This window comes from Dendrobates tinctorius, unplaced genomic scaffold (genome assembly GCF_039654945.1).
Source record: "Dendrobates tinctorius isolate UK_male_01 unplaced genomic scaffold, ASM3965494v1 ptg000070l, whole genome shotgun sequence".
In the NCBI taxonomy this organism is placed as follows: domain Eukaryota; kingdom Metazoa; phylum Chordata; class Amphibia; order Anura; family Dendrobatidae; genus Dendrobates; species Dendrobates tinctorius.
The window spans coordinates 62,960,118-62,975,302 of record NW_027361738.1 but is presented as its reverse complement, the minus strand read 5'-3'; the positions used below and the strand labels follow the sequence as shown (position 1 = coordinate 62,975,302).

The 15,185-nt window shown below is 39.6% G+C and overlaps 1 protein-coding gene across 1 annotated transcript; it reads right to left on the bottom strand.

Annotated features, from left to right (window-relative positions):
• Positions 1-6,530: 6,530 nt before the first annotated feature.
• LOC141095622 (patched domain-containing protein 3-like) lies at positions 6,531-14,619 on the bottom strand. Its single transcript, XM_073581740.1, has 4 exons — positions 13,665-14,619; positions 11,968-12,089; positions 10,851-10,996; positions 6,531-8,911 (listed from the first exon to the last, which is right to left on the bottom strand). Exons 1-4 carry the CDS (start codon positions 14,406-14,408, stop codon positions 7,245-7,247), a joined length of 2,679 nt encoding a protein of 892 aa, XP_073437841.1. The 5' UTR covers positions 14,409-14,619; the 3' UTR covers positions 6,531-7,244.
• Positions 14,620-15,185: the final 566 nt, after the last annotated feature.

The window sequence follows — 15,185 nt, the reverse complement described above, 5'->3', positions numbered from 1 at the left end:
ACTTGATGCAGCACTTGCCATCCACTGTAGCACATGCTCCTTCTGAGCCTCATCTACAAGGTATACCGTTGGGCAGCTGCCAAAGAAAGGGAGTCGTGTAGCCCAGCCAGTAACAGATGTTGTCAGTGGTCTTTGGGTAAGATGAGACGGTGTTTGTTCAGTTAAGCTTTCCTTCACATTAACACCTAACCCTTGTATACCAAGCCTACTCCACAATCCACTTCCACCACAACCTCAATTTTCCCACTCATGTTGTAGGTAGCCTTTCCCTCTTGTAACCTGCTGTTTCACAACTTTAGGCCCACAGCTGTCTGTCACCTGTCAGTAAATGTACAATCAATATTTATTTTCTTATTTGGCTTTCTGATTTGCCACTGAAACACAGTTTTATAACAAACGATCTGGATTAGCCCTCCACCCTGCACCCCAATATTAAGCCTAATGATTTTGAAGTGGAAATCTTACCTTCTGATTTGCCACCGAAACACAGTTTAATAACAAATGAAATACCTGAAACACCGTTTTATCACAAACGATTTGGAGTAGCTTATTGGGCTTTGTGTCTGCACCCCAATATTAGGCCTAACAATTTTTAAGTGGAAATCTGACCTTCTGATTTGCCACTGAATCACAGTTTTATAACAAATGATTTGGACTAGTTAATTGACCCTCCAGGTTGCACCCCAACATTAAGCCTAACGATTTTGAAGTGGAGTGGAAATCTGACCTTATGATTTGTCTCTGAAACACTGTTTTATCACAAACCATTTTGAGTAGCTAATTTGGCCTTGTGTCTGCACCACAATATTAGACCTTACAATTTTTAAGTGGAAATCTGATCTGTGGTTCCCCACAGTCAGTTGGGAATTTGGAAATTTGTGACGCAGGTGGAAAGAAGGGTGATTGGGGTGCCACCTCTGAGGATTGTACTGTGTGTGATATTAAGGTGGAGGAAGAGGAGGCGAGGCACTTGATGCAATGCCTGCCATCCACTGGAACACTTGATCTTTTTGAGCCTCATATAGAAGGCGGACTGCTGTGTGGCTGCCAAAGATATGGAGTTGAGTAGCCCATTCAGTAACAGATGTTGTCATTGGCCTTCAGATAGGATGAGACGAGTCCAATTGAACGAGTTCAGATGAGCTTTCATACATATCCACCATCCCATAGTCCCGTGCCCATATACCCATCATACATATCCTCCATCCCATAGGCCCATGCCCATATACCCATCACACATCCTCCATCCCATAAACCCGTGCCCATATACCCATCATACATATCCTCCATCCCATAGTCCCGTGCCCATATACCCATCATACATATCCTCCATCCCATAGTCGAGTGCCCATATACCCATCACACATCCTCCATCCCATAGTCCCATGCCCATATACCCCTCATACATATTCGCCATCCCATAGTCGAGTGCCCATATACCCATTACACATCCTTCATCTCATAGTCCCATGCCCATATACCCATCATACATATCCTCCATCCCATAGCCCCGTGCCCATATACCCATCATACATATCCACCATCCCATAGTCCCGTGCCCATATACCCATCATACATATCCTCCACCCCATAGTCCAGTGCCCATGTACTCATCACACATCCTCCATCCCATAGTCCCGTGCCCATAAACCCATCATACATATCCTCCATCCCATAGTCCAGTGCCCATATACTCATCACACATCCTCCACATCCCATAGTCAACCTAATAATGACATAGTCAACCTATAGTGACATCATAATGAGCGGCGGGGCTTGCAACCTATGATGACATCAGGGTCGCCATGGCAACCATTCTGACATCATAATGAGGGGCGGGGCTTGATATGCACACACTGTTTCCCCATTATGTAGATAGGGGCATTATGACATCATAATGAGGGGCGGGGCTTGACATGCACACACTTTTTCCTCCATTATGTAGATAGGGGCAAAATTGTTTGGTAAATTGGAACGCGCGGGGTTAAAATTTCACCTCACAACATAGCCTAAGACGCTCTCGGGGTCCAGACGTGTGACTGTGCCAAATTTTATGGCTGTAGCTGCGACGGTGCTGATGCCAATACCGGACATACACACACATACATACATACATACATACATACATACACACTTTGAGCTTTATATATTAGATATATATATATGCCTTCTCTTGTCCCTTACATATCGGATTCTCATTATTTTTGCTCTTTATAGCGTTCTTCCTTTATGTCATAGTGTCCTCTCTTGTTAGATATAAAATGAAATGAAGGCTGATGGAGCTTATTTTCTAACGGAGGAGCTTGTAGACTGATCTTCTGGTCACACGATACTCCATTAGCAGTTATTTTATAATGCATCTTACAAGAGAGGGCTATGTAATAAAGAGAGGGCACTGTAAATAACAAAAATAACAAGAATACACTATGTAAGGGAAGGTACTGTACATAACATGATGATACTATGTAATAATGGGACGGCATTGTACATAACAGAGGACTCTATATAATAAATGTGTGAAGTGTGCAGTATGTGTGGTACCTGATTTTTTTTCTTTTTAGTTAGCCCACAGACCCATTCAGTATGTCCTCAAAATCAGATTAGAAATAAACATGTCTTGATGTCTTGATTCACACAGATCTCATTCTCAGATCTATAATTTTCACAGATATGAGAATGAATCTATGAAACTCTAAGTTTGTGTGCCATCCTATGAAAAAAATCATGCAGCACACGGACATACCACATGAATGTTAGACTGTAGCCTAATCAATTTTACAAGTAACAGATTTGCTTCAAGTCATACAGTACTGTATAAAAAAATAAATATTTACATTCAGTGACCGCTGACATTTCGTATGACTAGAGCAGCTTTCGGTTGTTTCTTCTCCATCTGGTCAGACCTTCATGTCGACATCTCCCAGCCACGACAAGTCTTGTCACGATGATCACTACAACCCTAAAATAACAAGGTCACATATATTGTATACATACGTGTGTCTTCTGAATAAAGAAAATCCCCTACATTGGGCCCCTGAATACACATATTTATCCCACCATTAATATATTATCCACACACCATTCAAAATATAAAGTGATAAATAACCCAGCGTTGTGTCCCCCATTAACTATTATCTCCACCACCCAATAAATATAATCAGTTGCTGTGACTCTTCCCCAATTTAAATCTACAGCATGTCTTGTTTTGTTTGCTGCAGATTTCACCCATACTAGTAAGTAGTGAAAAGATCTGCAATAAAAACGCATGTAAAAACACATATTTTATGCAGAGTTTTGCAGCCAACACAGAATTTTCTGCTGCAAATCCTGAACATGTGCACATAGCCTTAGTCCCTGTTCTATGTCCCACCCCCCCATTCATTATAAGTCCTTGTTAGTGTCAGAATGAATTGTGGGTGGGAGAAAATGCTATCAGGGTCTTATAATGAATTGACAGTGGGGGAGGATGCTATCAGGGACTTAGGGTATCGTTACACTAAATGATGCACCAGCGATCCCGACAACGATATGGATCGCTGGTGCATCACTAAGTGGTCACTAGTGAGCTGCCACACAGGGAGATCTCACCAGCGACATCGCAGGGGTCGGGGGTCGCTACTTACCTGTCAGACCCGGCGATCCTGACGTCCTCCCGCCCGCGTCCACGCGTCGCTCGTCGGCGCCACAGGAAGCCCAGGAGGAAGCTGATGACGAGAAATGGTCCAGGACTTTCTCGCGCGATCAGCGATAACCAGTGGGGGAGCCGGTCGCAGGTGCTGTGTCACAAAACCAGTGACGTTTCAGCGATATTGCTAGCGATCTCGCTGTGTGTAACGGGGGCCTTAGGTACTGCAAGTCCTTGATAGCATCTTTTCCCACCCTATAATTCAGTACAATGCTATCAGGGACTCAGCATCCTCCCACACCACCCAATTCATTTTAAATCCCTATTAAATGTCCTCCTCCGCTTGTTTATCAAAAGGCCCTGAAATCCCTCTATCACCCCTCAATCCCATCCCATCCCAATCTCCTCCTCCTTGTCCTCTCCCCAGTGTATTGGAAAAAAAAAACACACTCACCTCTCCGTCCGTTCCCCGCAGCATTGCTGCTTTCCTCTTCTTGCCGGGAACTTTCTAAATGGCACTGGAGCATGCTGCATGCTGACATCATCAAGACACACGTGCCTGTGTCACAGAGAAAGCACTGTGCAAGAAACTGAGGACGGGTTATTGCAGCTCCACCACCATTTTCTACTGTAGGCAGTGGAGCTGCAGGTTTGCTCCGGCACTCTGCCTTTGATGATGGCAATATGGCAATATATCCGAGTGACTGGCCAGATTGCCCTCATTATTTAACGCCCTGCAAGGTCCCCCCTCCATCTCTGGGCTTGGTGCAACTGCATGTCCACACCTGACATTACTGCTGCAAGTGAGAGATGATGACTAATTTTGTATTGGCATGTGCCATCTGCAGACTTAAAAGTAGCAATGCGAGAGACATTGGTGCAGGCAAGATTGTGGCCACAGGGAAAGCAACCATTAGTGGGACAGACCCTTAGATACAAAGGGAATTCATGGATGTCATCAATGGGACATCTGACAAATGCATTGCTAAGGAGGGTTCAGTAATCAGAATTCACCAGTGTTTGGTCAAAGCAGATCTCATCATTTGCCATTCATGATTAAAGATAGAAATAAATCTGATTTTATCAGCACAGTCTTCCTGTTTCTTATATAGGGTATAACAGCTAATTATATGGAGTTATTTATCGCTTCTATATCCTTATTTAATACATCTTTGACTAAAACCTCTTTCTATGAATCTAGATTTTAACGTCTTCACCATCCAGCCTGTTTTCACATTCATGACCAGGCCAATTTTTTCAATTCTGACCCGTGTTGCTTCATGAGTAGTGATGAGCGAGTGTGCTCATCACTCATCACCCAAGGTTTCTGAGCATGCTCGAATCTCACCAAGTAATGCTGATGCTCGGATGCGATGCTCAGATCCCTGCCCTGCATGTTGCATAGCTTAATGAAAGATGCAGGGATTGACTGCCATACACGGTTAAACTGTAGCCATGTTTATTGGCTGTATTACAGCCTCGAAACATGCGGGGCAGGGATCCAAGCATCGCATCCGAGCATTGGCAATACTCGGTTGAGACTCGAGCATGCTCGGAAATCTCGAGTAACGAGCACACTCGCTCATCACTATTCATGAGGTAAGAATTCTGGAATGCCTGAACGTAAACCCAGTGATTCTGAGATTCAAGAAGTTTATTAACCCTTCAGGTGCTTCACAGGAATTAAAGCAATGTGGAAGGAAAAAAAATAACATTTTACTTTTTCCCCCAAATTTGATCATTTAGCCCCAAATTTTGTTTTTACAAGGGTAACATGAGAAAATAAACCATAAAATGTATTGGGAAATTTCTCCTGAGTACACTGATATCCCTTATATGGTGGAAAACTACTGTTTGGGTGCATGGCAGGGCCCGGATTGAAAGGTGCGCCATTTGAATTTTGGAGCGCAAAATTGTCTGGAATAGATAGCGGACGCCATGTCACGTTTGGAGAGCCCCTGATGTGCCAACACAGTGGAAAATCCCTACAGATGACCACATTTTGGAAACTAGTCAAGGAATTTATGTAGATGTGCGGTGAGCACCTTGAACCCCCACATGCTTCATAGAATTTTGTAACATTGAGCTGAAAAAATTAAAAATCATAAATGTTGTTTCAGCCCTAAATTTTGCATTTTCACAAGGGTGGCAGGATAAATTACACAGTAAAATTTGTTGTGCAATTTCTCCTGAGTACGCCGATACCCCATATGTGGGGAAAAACTACTATTTGGACGCACAGTAGGGCTTGGAAGGAAAGGAGTGCCATTTGACTTTTGGAACACAAAACTGTCTGGAATCAGTAGCAGACACCAGTTTGTGAGCCCGTGATGTGCCTAAACAGTGGAAACCTCTCACAAGTGACCCCATTTTGCAAACTAGACCCTTCAAGGAACTTATATAGATGTGCAGTGAGCACTTTAAACTCCCAGGTGCATCACAGCATTTTATAACGTTGAGCTGTGAAAATATAGAATCAAAAAAGTGAAAAAAAAACTGTGACTTACCATGCTTTTATGCAAGCTTAAAAAGATGGATGGATCATAGGCCAGGCAGCATCTATAGTGTGTCTATCTGCTTCATTATAGGGAATCTTCTGCCAGGGGTTCCAATTGAATTACGTATTTCAGAGATTTACACAGAAGCCTCGGTGTAAGCTCTCAACATAGAGCGCAGGATAAATGTGAGCCAAACTTTACTGCCATCTTTGGGAATGAAAAAAGGCACAAGGGAATACCATAAGAGTATGACACATATGTATAATATAACAATATAGAGGTGAGAAAATAATGAATTATCATGCTGCAAAATATGTTGGATAATAATAGCAAAGCGCAGATAGGCGAAGATAATACTGGAAGAAAAAAGGAATACCGACCATAAAGTCTGGAGCATAAACCAATAATGCAAAGTATATGTTTATTTAATAAATCAGGCAAGTAACAAAAATATACAACAATGCAGGGGCGCACACACAAGATATATATATATATAGATATAAATATATAGATATATATATATAGATACCTATATATATATATAGATATATATATATATAAAACAATTATAAAATTATTTACAACATTGAATGCAAGAAGGAAGAGGCTCACGCGAAACGCGCATCAGGCGGATACTGTGTGCATTTGTGATATATGCAGCATGCTCTGCAGTATATGGGATTATTGGAGAGTAATGTTTTTCAATCTGCATTTATATTATTCATGATTGTAAGTGATTTGTTGATGGATATATTTCCGTATACTTTTATGCAAAACTTTTATAATTTTTTGCACTTGGCACTTTATATGTAATTATTAATCGATGTTAGTCGATGAATGTACACACAGGGTCACACAATCCATCATGCCCGACATAATTGGACAGCCCCGTGGGCCAACTGTGTCTTTGTGGATTTTAAGAAGAAGGTAGAAAATAGGTATTTTAGGATGTGTCACCATTAGCCAATCAAAGACCTTTTTGTTAATGATACCTAAATCAGCTGCCTTGCTCAGTATGAAATGGAGTTGAGCTGAAAATGATGTTAGAGGGCTAGAATCCAACTTATGGTAAGTTTTTTGCATTCCTTATTTTTATGTAAATACATTTTGTGAAAATAAAGCTATGGGCAATCAGGATCATCTTTTGATGATTTCTTTGGAAAAGTGGTTACTTTTGTGTCATAAATAAATTTTGTCTCTTTTTGACCATTTTCAACCCTTTGCTCATTTGTTTGAGCTTTAATCTTTGTAGCATCATCGTTCTTTATACAATTTCCGAACAATGTTAAAAACACCGGGAGGAAAACCAGTCCATGTATCAATCCAAAGGCAATAACCAAAAATATGATCTTAAAAAATGTTCTAAAGATGTAACTCTGAGCTGCAGATAGGGCTACCACTCCCAGGATGGTGGACACAGCACCCTGTACTATAGGATAACCAAGAGAATGTAAGGCGTCAATCAACTTTTCATTGACGTTGGCTTTTTGATTTGAGACATAAGCATATGCAATGTGAGCAGAGAAGTCTACGGAGAATCCAATGCAGATGACGAGGTTGATCATGGAGATGGAATCTAAGTTAACATCCCAGTACGCCATGAAACCGGTAACACCTACTATAATAGACGCTATGGTGAATGTCACCCACAAAGAGCACAGAGGATTTGGAATTAGCAGGAATGAGATCAAAAACATGGCGGCAGCAGCAACAGCGACATTTTGGATGGTGTTATCTATAATTACGGCATATTGGTCAAAATATATAAATGCAGGATGATAGACAAGGACTGGGATCTCACAACTCTTCGCTGTATCTCGAACTTGGTTCAACATGTCTCTCTCATCCACTGCTGAAGTAACGTTTACAGTCTGGATAAAGAAACGAGAAGCTGTTATAGCTCCCGACTGAATGTCCACATCTTGTTCAAAGTCTGGAACTACATTGAATAATATTGATAAATTATTGATAAAGTTGTTTTCATCACTGATGTTCAGGTTCATCTTATTAGCCATGTCAATGTATACGCTCATCCAAGATTCAGAGAGCGACCCACCACTAACATAGGAATTGTTTATAAATGACTCCAGACACCTGTCAATCTTACTCTGGATATCTGAATCCCAGTAAGAAACCTTCTCAGTCACCACAACCATAACTCTGGGACCATATTCTGAAAAATATAAATCCTCATCATCATAGAATGAACGAATGTAAGAATCATCAGTAGCTAAATTTCGTAAGTCAATTCCTTCCTGAACCTGAAAACACCCATATATACTGCTGGCCAGATATCCTCCATAGAGAATAAGAACAAAAATCTTAGTCCAGATGTTGGTGAGGAATGGACCATATTGCTTATGAAAAAAACTAGTCATAGGATGGTCAGTCTCTTTATCAGTGATTTGGCTGTATCCTCCTCCAACGCAACACATGTTATATGCAGACGAACGATGGTCATCTTTTTCTTTTGCTACTTTCATACAAGTGAACCAGTGCCTGTTACTCTCTTCTCTTCTGCCATTGAGAGCTAAGAAGGCCCCAAAGCAGGTGACATTGTACAAGAAACAGAACAACATGGCGGTCCCGGTGTAGATACAAAATGACTGCACTGACTCGAAGGAAGTCAAAATACCAATGTAGAAAGCGAGAACATCGGTGAGTGTCGTGATTGTTATAGAGACAGCGGCTTCCGCGTAGGTCTCAGCCATTCTTTCTTCAACTTTATCCTTTACTTTAGTTTGTTGCCAGCTGGAAACCATGATGAACATGTCATCTACTCCAACACCTAGAAGAATTGGAGTAACGCCCAAAGGATAAATAAATAAAAGGAGACTTTTGATATAATTCAACAAAAAACAACAACATCAAACTGACTTATTTACAATTAAAATAATAAAATAATCTAAAAAATTACATTTTTCTCCAGTACAAACTTACATTGACGTAAAAATCTAAAAGTAGAATTAAATGAGACAAATCATATGCTTATGACTGAAAGAATGTGAGAACTCATTGTCTTTTTCAAACCTCATAAAATGAATTTGGTTTGCTGTTTCTTAGTTATTTGGAGAGTATTGCCATGCCTGCAATAAAAGCGCTTATAAAAAGATGGGTATAGATACATATGTCTGGAGTATGGAAAGGTGCTTAAATGGGTTATCTGGTTTTTGCAAACCCCTATTCCCCTGCGCCAGTTTATTTATTTAAACAAACTGCTTTAGGCTGGAGTCACACATAGCGACTCACCAGCGATCCTGACAACGATATCAATGTGTCAGGATCGCTGGTGAATCGCTATGTGATCGCTGGTGAGCTGTCAAACAGACAGCTTTACCAGCGATCAGCACAGCGACGCCCAGCGCCCGGTGTCGCTGTGCACGTTAATAACCAGCGCGCTGATGCAGGAAGCTGGTAACTAACGTACACATCGGGTATCCAAGGGACGTGCGTCCCTAGATACCCGATGTGTACGTTAGTTACCAGCTCCCTGCATCAGCGCGCTGGTATCTAATGTACACATCGGGTATCTAAGGGACGCACGTCCCTTGGATACCCGATGTGTACATTAGTTACCAGCAGATTGCTGGTCTCCCGCCTGTCACACACAGCGATGCGTGCTGGCCAGCGGGAGACCAGCGACCAAAAAAAAGTCCTTACCTTTCCTGCAGCGATCAGCGATACCGGCAGGGGGGCCGGTCACTGATCGCTGTCACACATAGCGATCTCGCTGGTGAGATCGCTGTTGTGTCACAAAAATTGTGACTCAGCAGCGATCTCGCTAGCGAGATCGCTATGTGTTGACGGGGCCTTTACTCACTCTCCACGGATCCTGCGCTCAGTCTCCACCGCTGTTAGGGTATGTACAAATGTTGTCTTTTTCACACAGGACTGCTCTAAAACCTGCTAGAAAAAGTGCTCAGAAAATCCTCAAATGAGTGAACATATGCATTATTTGTGCATATATTCTGGCATTTGAATGTCTTTAACTATTTTAAAAGATGCCAAGAGGCAAAAAGAATTGAGCAGAACATTCTTCATGTGTCTTCCTCTCTGAAGACATACTTTACTTACAACAAAAATCAATGGGAAAGCCCAAAAGATGTTGACAAGAACACAAGACCTCTTTTAGAGTGTTTTTGCCTGAGAAACTGCTAGCAGTAAAATGAAGAACAAAAAAACGAACAAAAAATGCCAGTACGAAGGACAACCCAAAAACTCTTCGAAAGAAAAGCAAAAACACCACCTGTGAAAAATGCTGAACAAGCTCTCAGGAAATGTCCAAAAAAGATTGAAAAAATTAACAAGCTTCAGAGCAAAAAAAAAATGCAGATATGTCTTGGAAAACTAGGTGTGTGTACCTCCACATAAAAGATGTCATGAGCACATATCAGTATTGTCTGCAGCGCTAACGTCACAACAACAGAACTGCAGCCAATAACTGAGACCAGCGGCTCTGAGCAGTTCATGACGTCAGACTGAAGCGCTGCTGAGCTCAGTTACTGACTGCAGTGCTGTTGATGTGACATCAGCACTGCCGACAGCTATAGACACGGGGAGCAGCTGTAGAGACTCAGCGCTGGATGAGGAAGGGTAAGTAAAGCAAGGTTTGTTTGTTTTTTCTTTCATTAAATAAAGTGCAGCCAGGGGAAGAGAGGGGTTTTCCATAACCAGCAAACCCTCCTTTAACAATCTTGATGCTTCTGTGTAGATATCTAGAAACTTACCAAGAATAAGGAATGGAGCATTTGCAACAGTAACAACAAAGGGCACCCCACATAGTAACAAAAGGCCAAAACTAGAAAGTACGGCCAATCCAGATGAAATAACTCCAAACCCAGCCACCCAGAACTTGTTCCTCACGCAATCAAATCTGTAAGAAAACAAATACAGACATTTACTACAGATGCTTGAGAATATGATATCTATGGGGATTTATTGATTATTCCCTGATGGCAGATATTGGGAGAATTAATTATCTTAAAGAAGCACTCCTCCTCTTCCCATCAAACTTTTTATCCTCCTAATTTATTGCAGCCATCATATTACAAAGCACTGTGTTCTTACAATTGCTCATTTTCCCTTTTCTACCCAGATAATTCTTCTATTTTTCATTAGGTTTATGACGTGAAGTGATTAAAAACTGACTATCTGAATCATTCTAATTTCTATGTAAAAGCAGGAGGTCATTTTTCCCTGCAAGTCACAGCAAAAGTCCCTGCAAAGGATGGAGGGATCAGCTGGATCAGGAATTGAATATGGGAATGATAAATGCAGGAACAACATACCTCCTGTTTCTACATAGAACAGAGAAGTGAGACAAATTAACTGGGTAGAAAGGAAAAATGAGCAATTGTAAGGACACAGTGCTGTATAATATGATGACTGCAATATATTAAGATAAAAACTTTGATGGGAGTGCTTTTTAAAATTTCAACATGCCCTATCCTTAGTATCCAAAGTAGAAAAGAAGAATCAGAGGTGTCTGGTAGCATTTTTTTCTCCTCTCCATTGAGAACACAAGTATGCTTTATTCAGATGAGCGTGCATGTGCTCTCTATAGTCAGAGAGTAATAACCTGCTGCAGATGATGGTGCTCCGGAGCAATAGATGTCAGTCATTGATAACTGGCAGGAGAAATTGTGTGACCATTGTAGAAGAGGGAAATGGTTTAACCTAGTTTTCAATTTATTCATACATTCTCAGGGAAGAATAGCAGTATCAGCACAACGCAGACTTCTAGTACAAGATGCTTCTGTAACGTCACTTTGTGAGAATTGTGTTAAACATGTCACGCGGCAAATAATTGATTCTCAATAAACACATTCCGTCACATTATCTTACCTTACACAGGACACAATAGCAAAAAATATGGTGACAAAATACGTAATAGAAAATAATGGGATCACAGTTTTTGTTGTTCCATTAAATTCTTGCTGTCTTGATATCGCCGTGAAAAAAGATACCTGGAACATAAAAAGAAGAAGTTACAATAATTTATATTCTAATGAGCAAAAGACCAAAAATAAAAATAACCATAACACTGACTACAGAGTGTAACACTTCCATCTACATACATTATTAGTAATAGCGTTGCAAAGGATCCGGTCTCTGTCTTCTCTCTATAGGAAATTTTGTTCCTTTATTTTTACAGAAAATGAAAACCAAGAAAATGTAGAATAAAATGAAGCTCAAAAGAGTGGTTAGTTCTCAGATAACACAAGTCAAACGCAGAAAGGATCTTCAATAATTATCAGTTCACTTGTTCTTTGTATTTTGATGCAATCTTTTTTTGCTGCCTATTTTGCAATAGGAAAACCTGAGAGGTCAGAAATAATATATAAGTGACTGTACATGTGGATGTGATCTTTAAAAATGTAAGTTCCATTTTTCATTTGGAAAGATTAAAAATTCACAGTATTGTTTTTCCCTAAATCACAGTGTGTTTTATTTGCCATAATGTGGAAAATGAATACAGAATTGTTTTTGCTTTTTTATTCATGCAAACAAATGTAAAAAAATCACAATTAAAAGTATGACAAAAATGCAACACTTTTGCTTTTATCAAAATTTATGGTGCAGCTTTGTGTCATACCACAGCAAAAGAAAAAGTGATTTTACCATTAAAAATGAATAACAAAAAAAACTGGATGAGAACAATATAGCATAAATGAAATGAAATGATTAATGATTAATAAAGCAAATAAACACAGGTCATACTTTCTGATACACAGTGTACGTATTCTACCATATGTGCTAGAACATTGTTTCGAAAAGCTCATACATGCAGGAGCTTTGCATTTGTGTTATATGAATCATTATTATGGCATCTACATTTGTGTTTATCCTGAAATTTTGTCTTTGATTACAAAATGAACGTTTTTCAAATAAATTAAAAAAAATGCGAGCCCCCCAGAAAAAATAATAAATATATATATATATATTTACTCTTCGTCATTTAAAAAAATCAAAACTAGAATATATGTAAATGAATATAATCATTTGTAAATGACCTGACTCCCCATATTCATTTTTCTCTTTAGCTAAAAGAGTATAGTGTAGAATACTTATATAGCAACTATTAGTGTGTAAATATATACTGTAGCTAGCAAGATCTCATAGCTTCACACACCAGAAGTTTAGACCTCACATATAACAGTGGCCTCCTATATAGCATTTTTTTTTACAATTCTAAAGCATTATATTTTTTTTTTTTTTTTTCTGAGGTTTATAGTTTCTGAAGTCAAAAAGATGTGGTAGGTCCTCTATAACAATGCTTCTAGAGGAAAATATGGCTTCTTATATACAGTGTCACACAATATGACTATTTCCATCATAGAGGATGTTCTAAAAATGACATGACAGTTACATGTATTTCATAGTGTTCACTACTAAATGCACACGATTATGTTGCAGTTACATGGTAACTACGGTACTTATATTCATGTAATTGCAACACAAAAAAATACATGTGTTTATTATTGAATATAAAATTGATTTTATATTTATGAATGTGTCACAGATCGTGATGAAATCCTTACCTTTATTTCAGTGAGTTGAAGACTATTTTTTGTGAAGAATTTGATAAATTCATTGATCCACAGCAGGCTTCTTTCTCCGTCGCTCTCGCTGTCTTCTCTCAGATAATATACTAATTTTATTGCTTTGGCTTTTTGCACAACATCATCTGAATTTAGCGTCACTCCACCAAGGTATGTTCCCAGAAATATTTTATCTTGAAACATGGGGTAACTTATGGGTATTGTCTCTATCAGACTCACATTACCTTGTACAGCAGAGAGGAGTGGGTTAGCTGTCATACATGTTTTTCCCTGGATCTCTGCACATAGTTTCTGAAATGTGAGATTTTCATTAGCAGCGGGATCCATCACTGTGAAGTTCTGCACCATCTCATCCAGCTTCATAAGCTCTTCAAAGGTCTGAACGTTTATGACATTATCAGATGTACTTACAGCTATGAGCGAAACAAACAAACCTTCTGTATATAGTCGCTGTGGAGAAAACTGCCCGGAGTCATTGGTGGGAAAATGTGTCCTTACAAATTCTCTCTCACTTTTAGCCGGGCCACCGATTGGGGTGAACTGTTCTTCTATGTCATTTGCTTGTCTCTGGGGTAAAAAGTAAAACCCAGCTCCCAAACCAGCGGATAAAGGAAAAGGAATTAGTAGGAACCACCAGGGGTACCTTCCCACCAGCTTACCAAGCCAACTGAAGGCACGAGAGAGCGGTTTCTGTATACAGTCTGTGTGACATCTGGCCATCATCAATCCTCTAATATCTATAAAGAATGAAGAACGAATATGCTTCTACTGTTAATAGTGATTATATAGCAAACCTCATCGATGCCAGCAGCAGCAAATAATTGGATGACAAATGTTTTCTATTGGCAATAAAGAAGTTCCAAGGAAGAAGGAAGTTTTCTATATCTGGTTTACACGGTAACTAATGCACTATTGACCTTTGCACGAGGAGATGTGTTCTTCACACTATGACAGATAAAACTCCAGTCATTATTATTGTTAATACAAATAAAACAGAAGTGAGTTCACAGGGAAAAGACTTGTCCGGGCCGCCTGCCAAATGAAATGCATGACATGATAAGAACAATGAACTACAGACTGTTTATAGAGAGGAGCATGTTGCAACTGAAAACTAGTGAGGAACAAAAAAAGTACCCCGCTATGCAAATTTAACCCTTTCACCACCCAGCCAATCTTCATCTTCCGGACCAGGCCAATTTTTTCAATTCTGACCAGTGTCACTTTAAGTGGTAATAATTTTGGAATGATTAAACATATCCCAGTTATTCTGAGAATGTTTTTTCGTGACGTTGTACTTCGTGTTAGTACAACATAAATTTTGGTCAATATAATTTCTGTTTATTTATGAAAATATTTATATAAATAACATTTACCATATGTCTACTTCACATCAGCATCATTTTTGAAACAACTTTTTTTGTTAGGACATTAGAGGGGTTAAACGTTCAATCAGCAATTTCTCATTTTTCCAACATAATTTATAAAACCGATTTTTTTAGG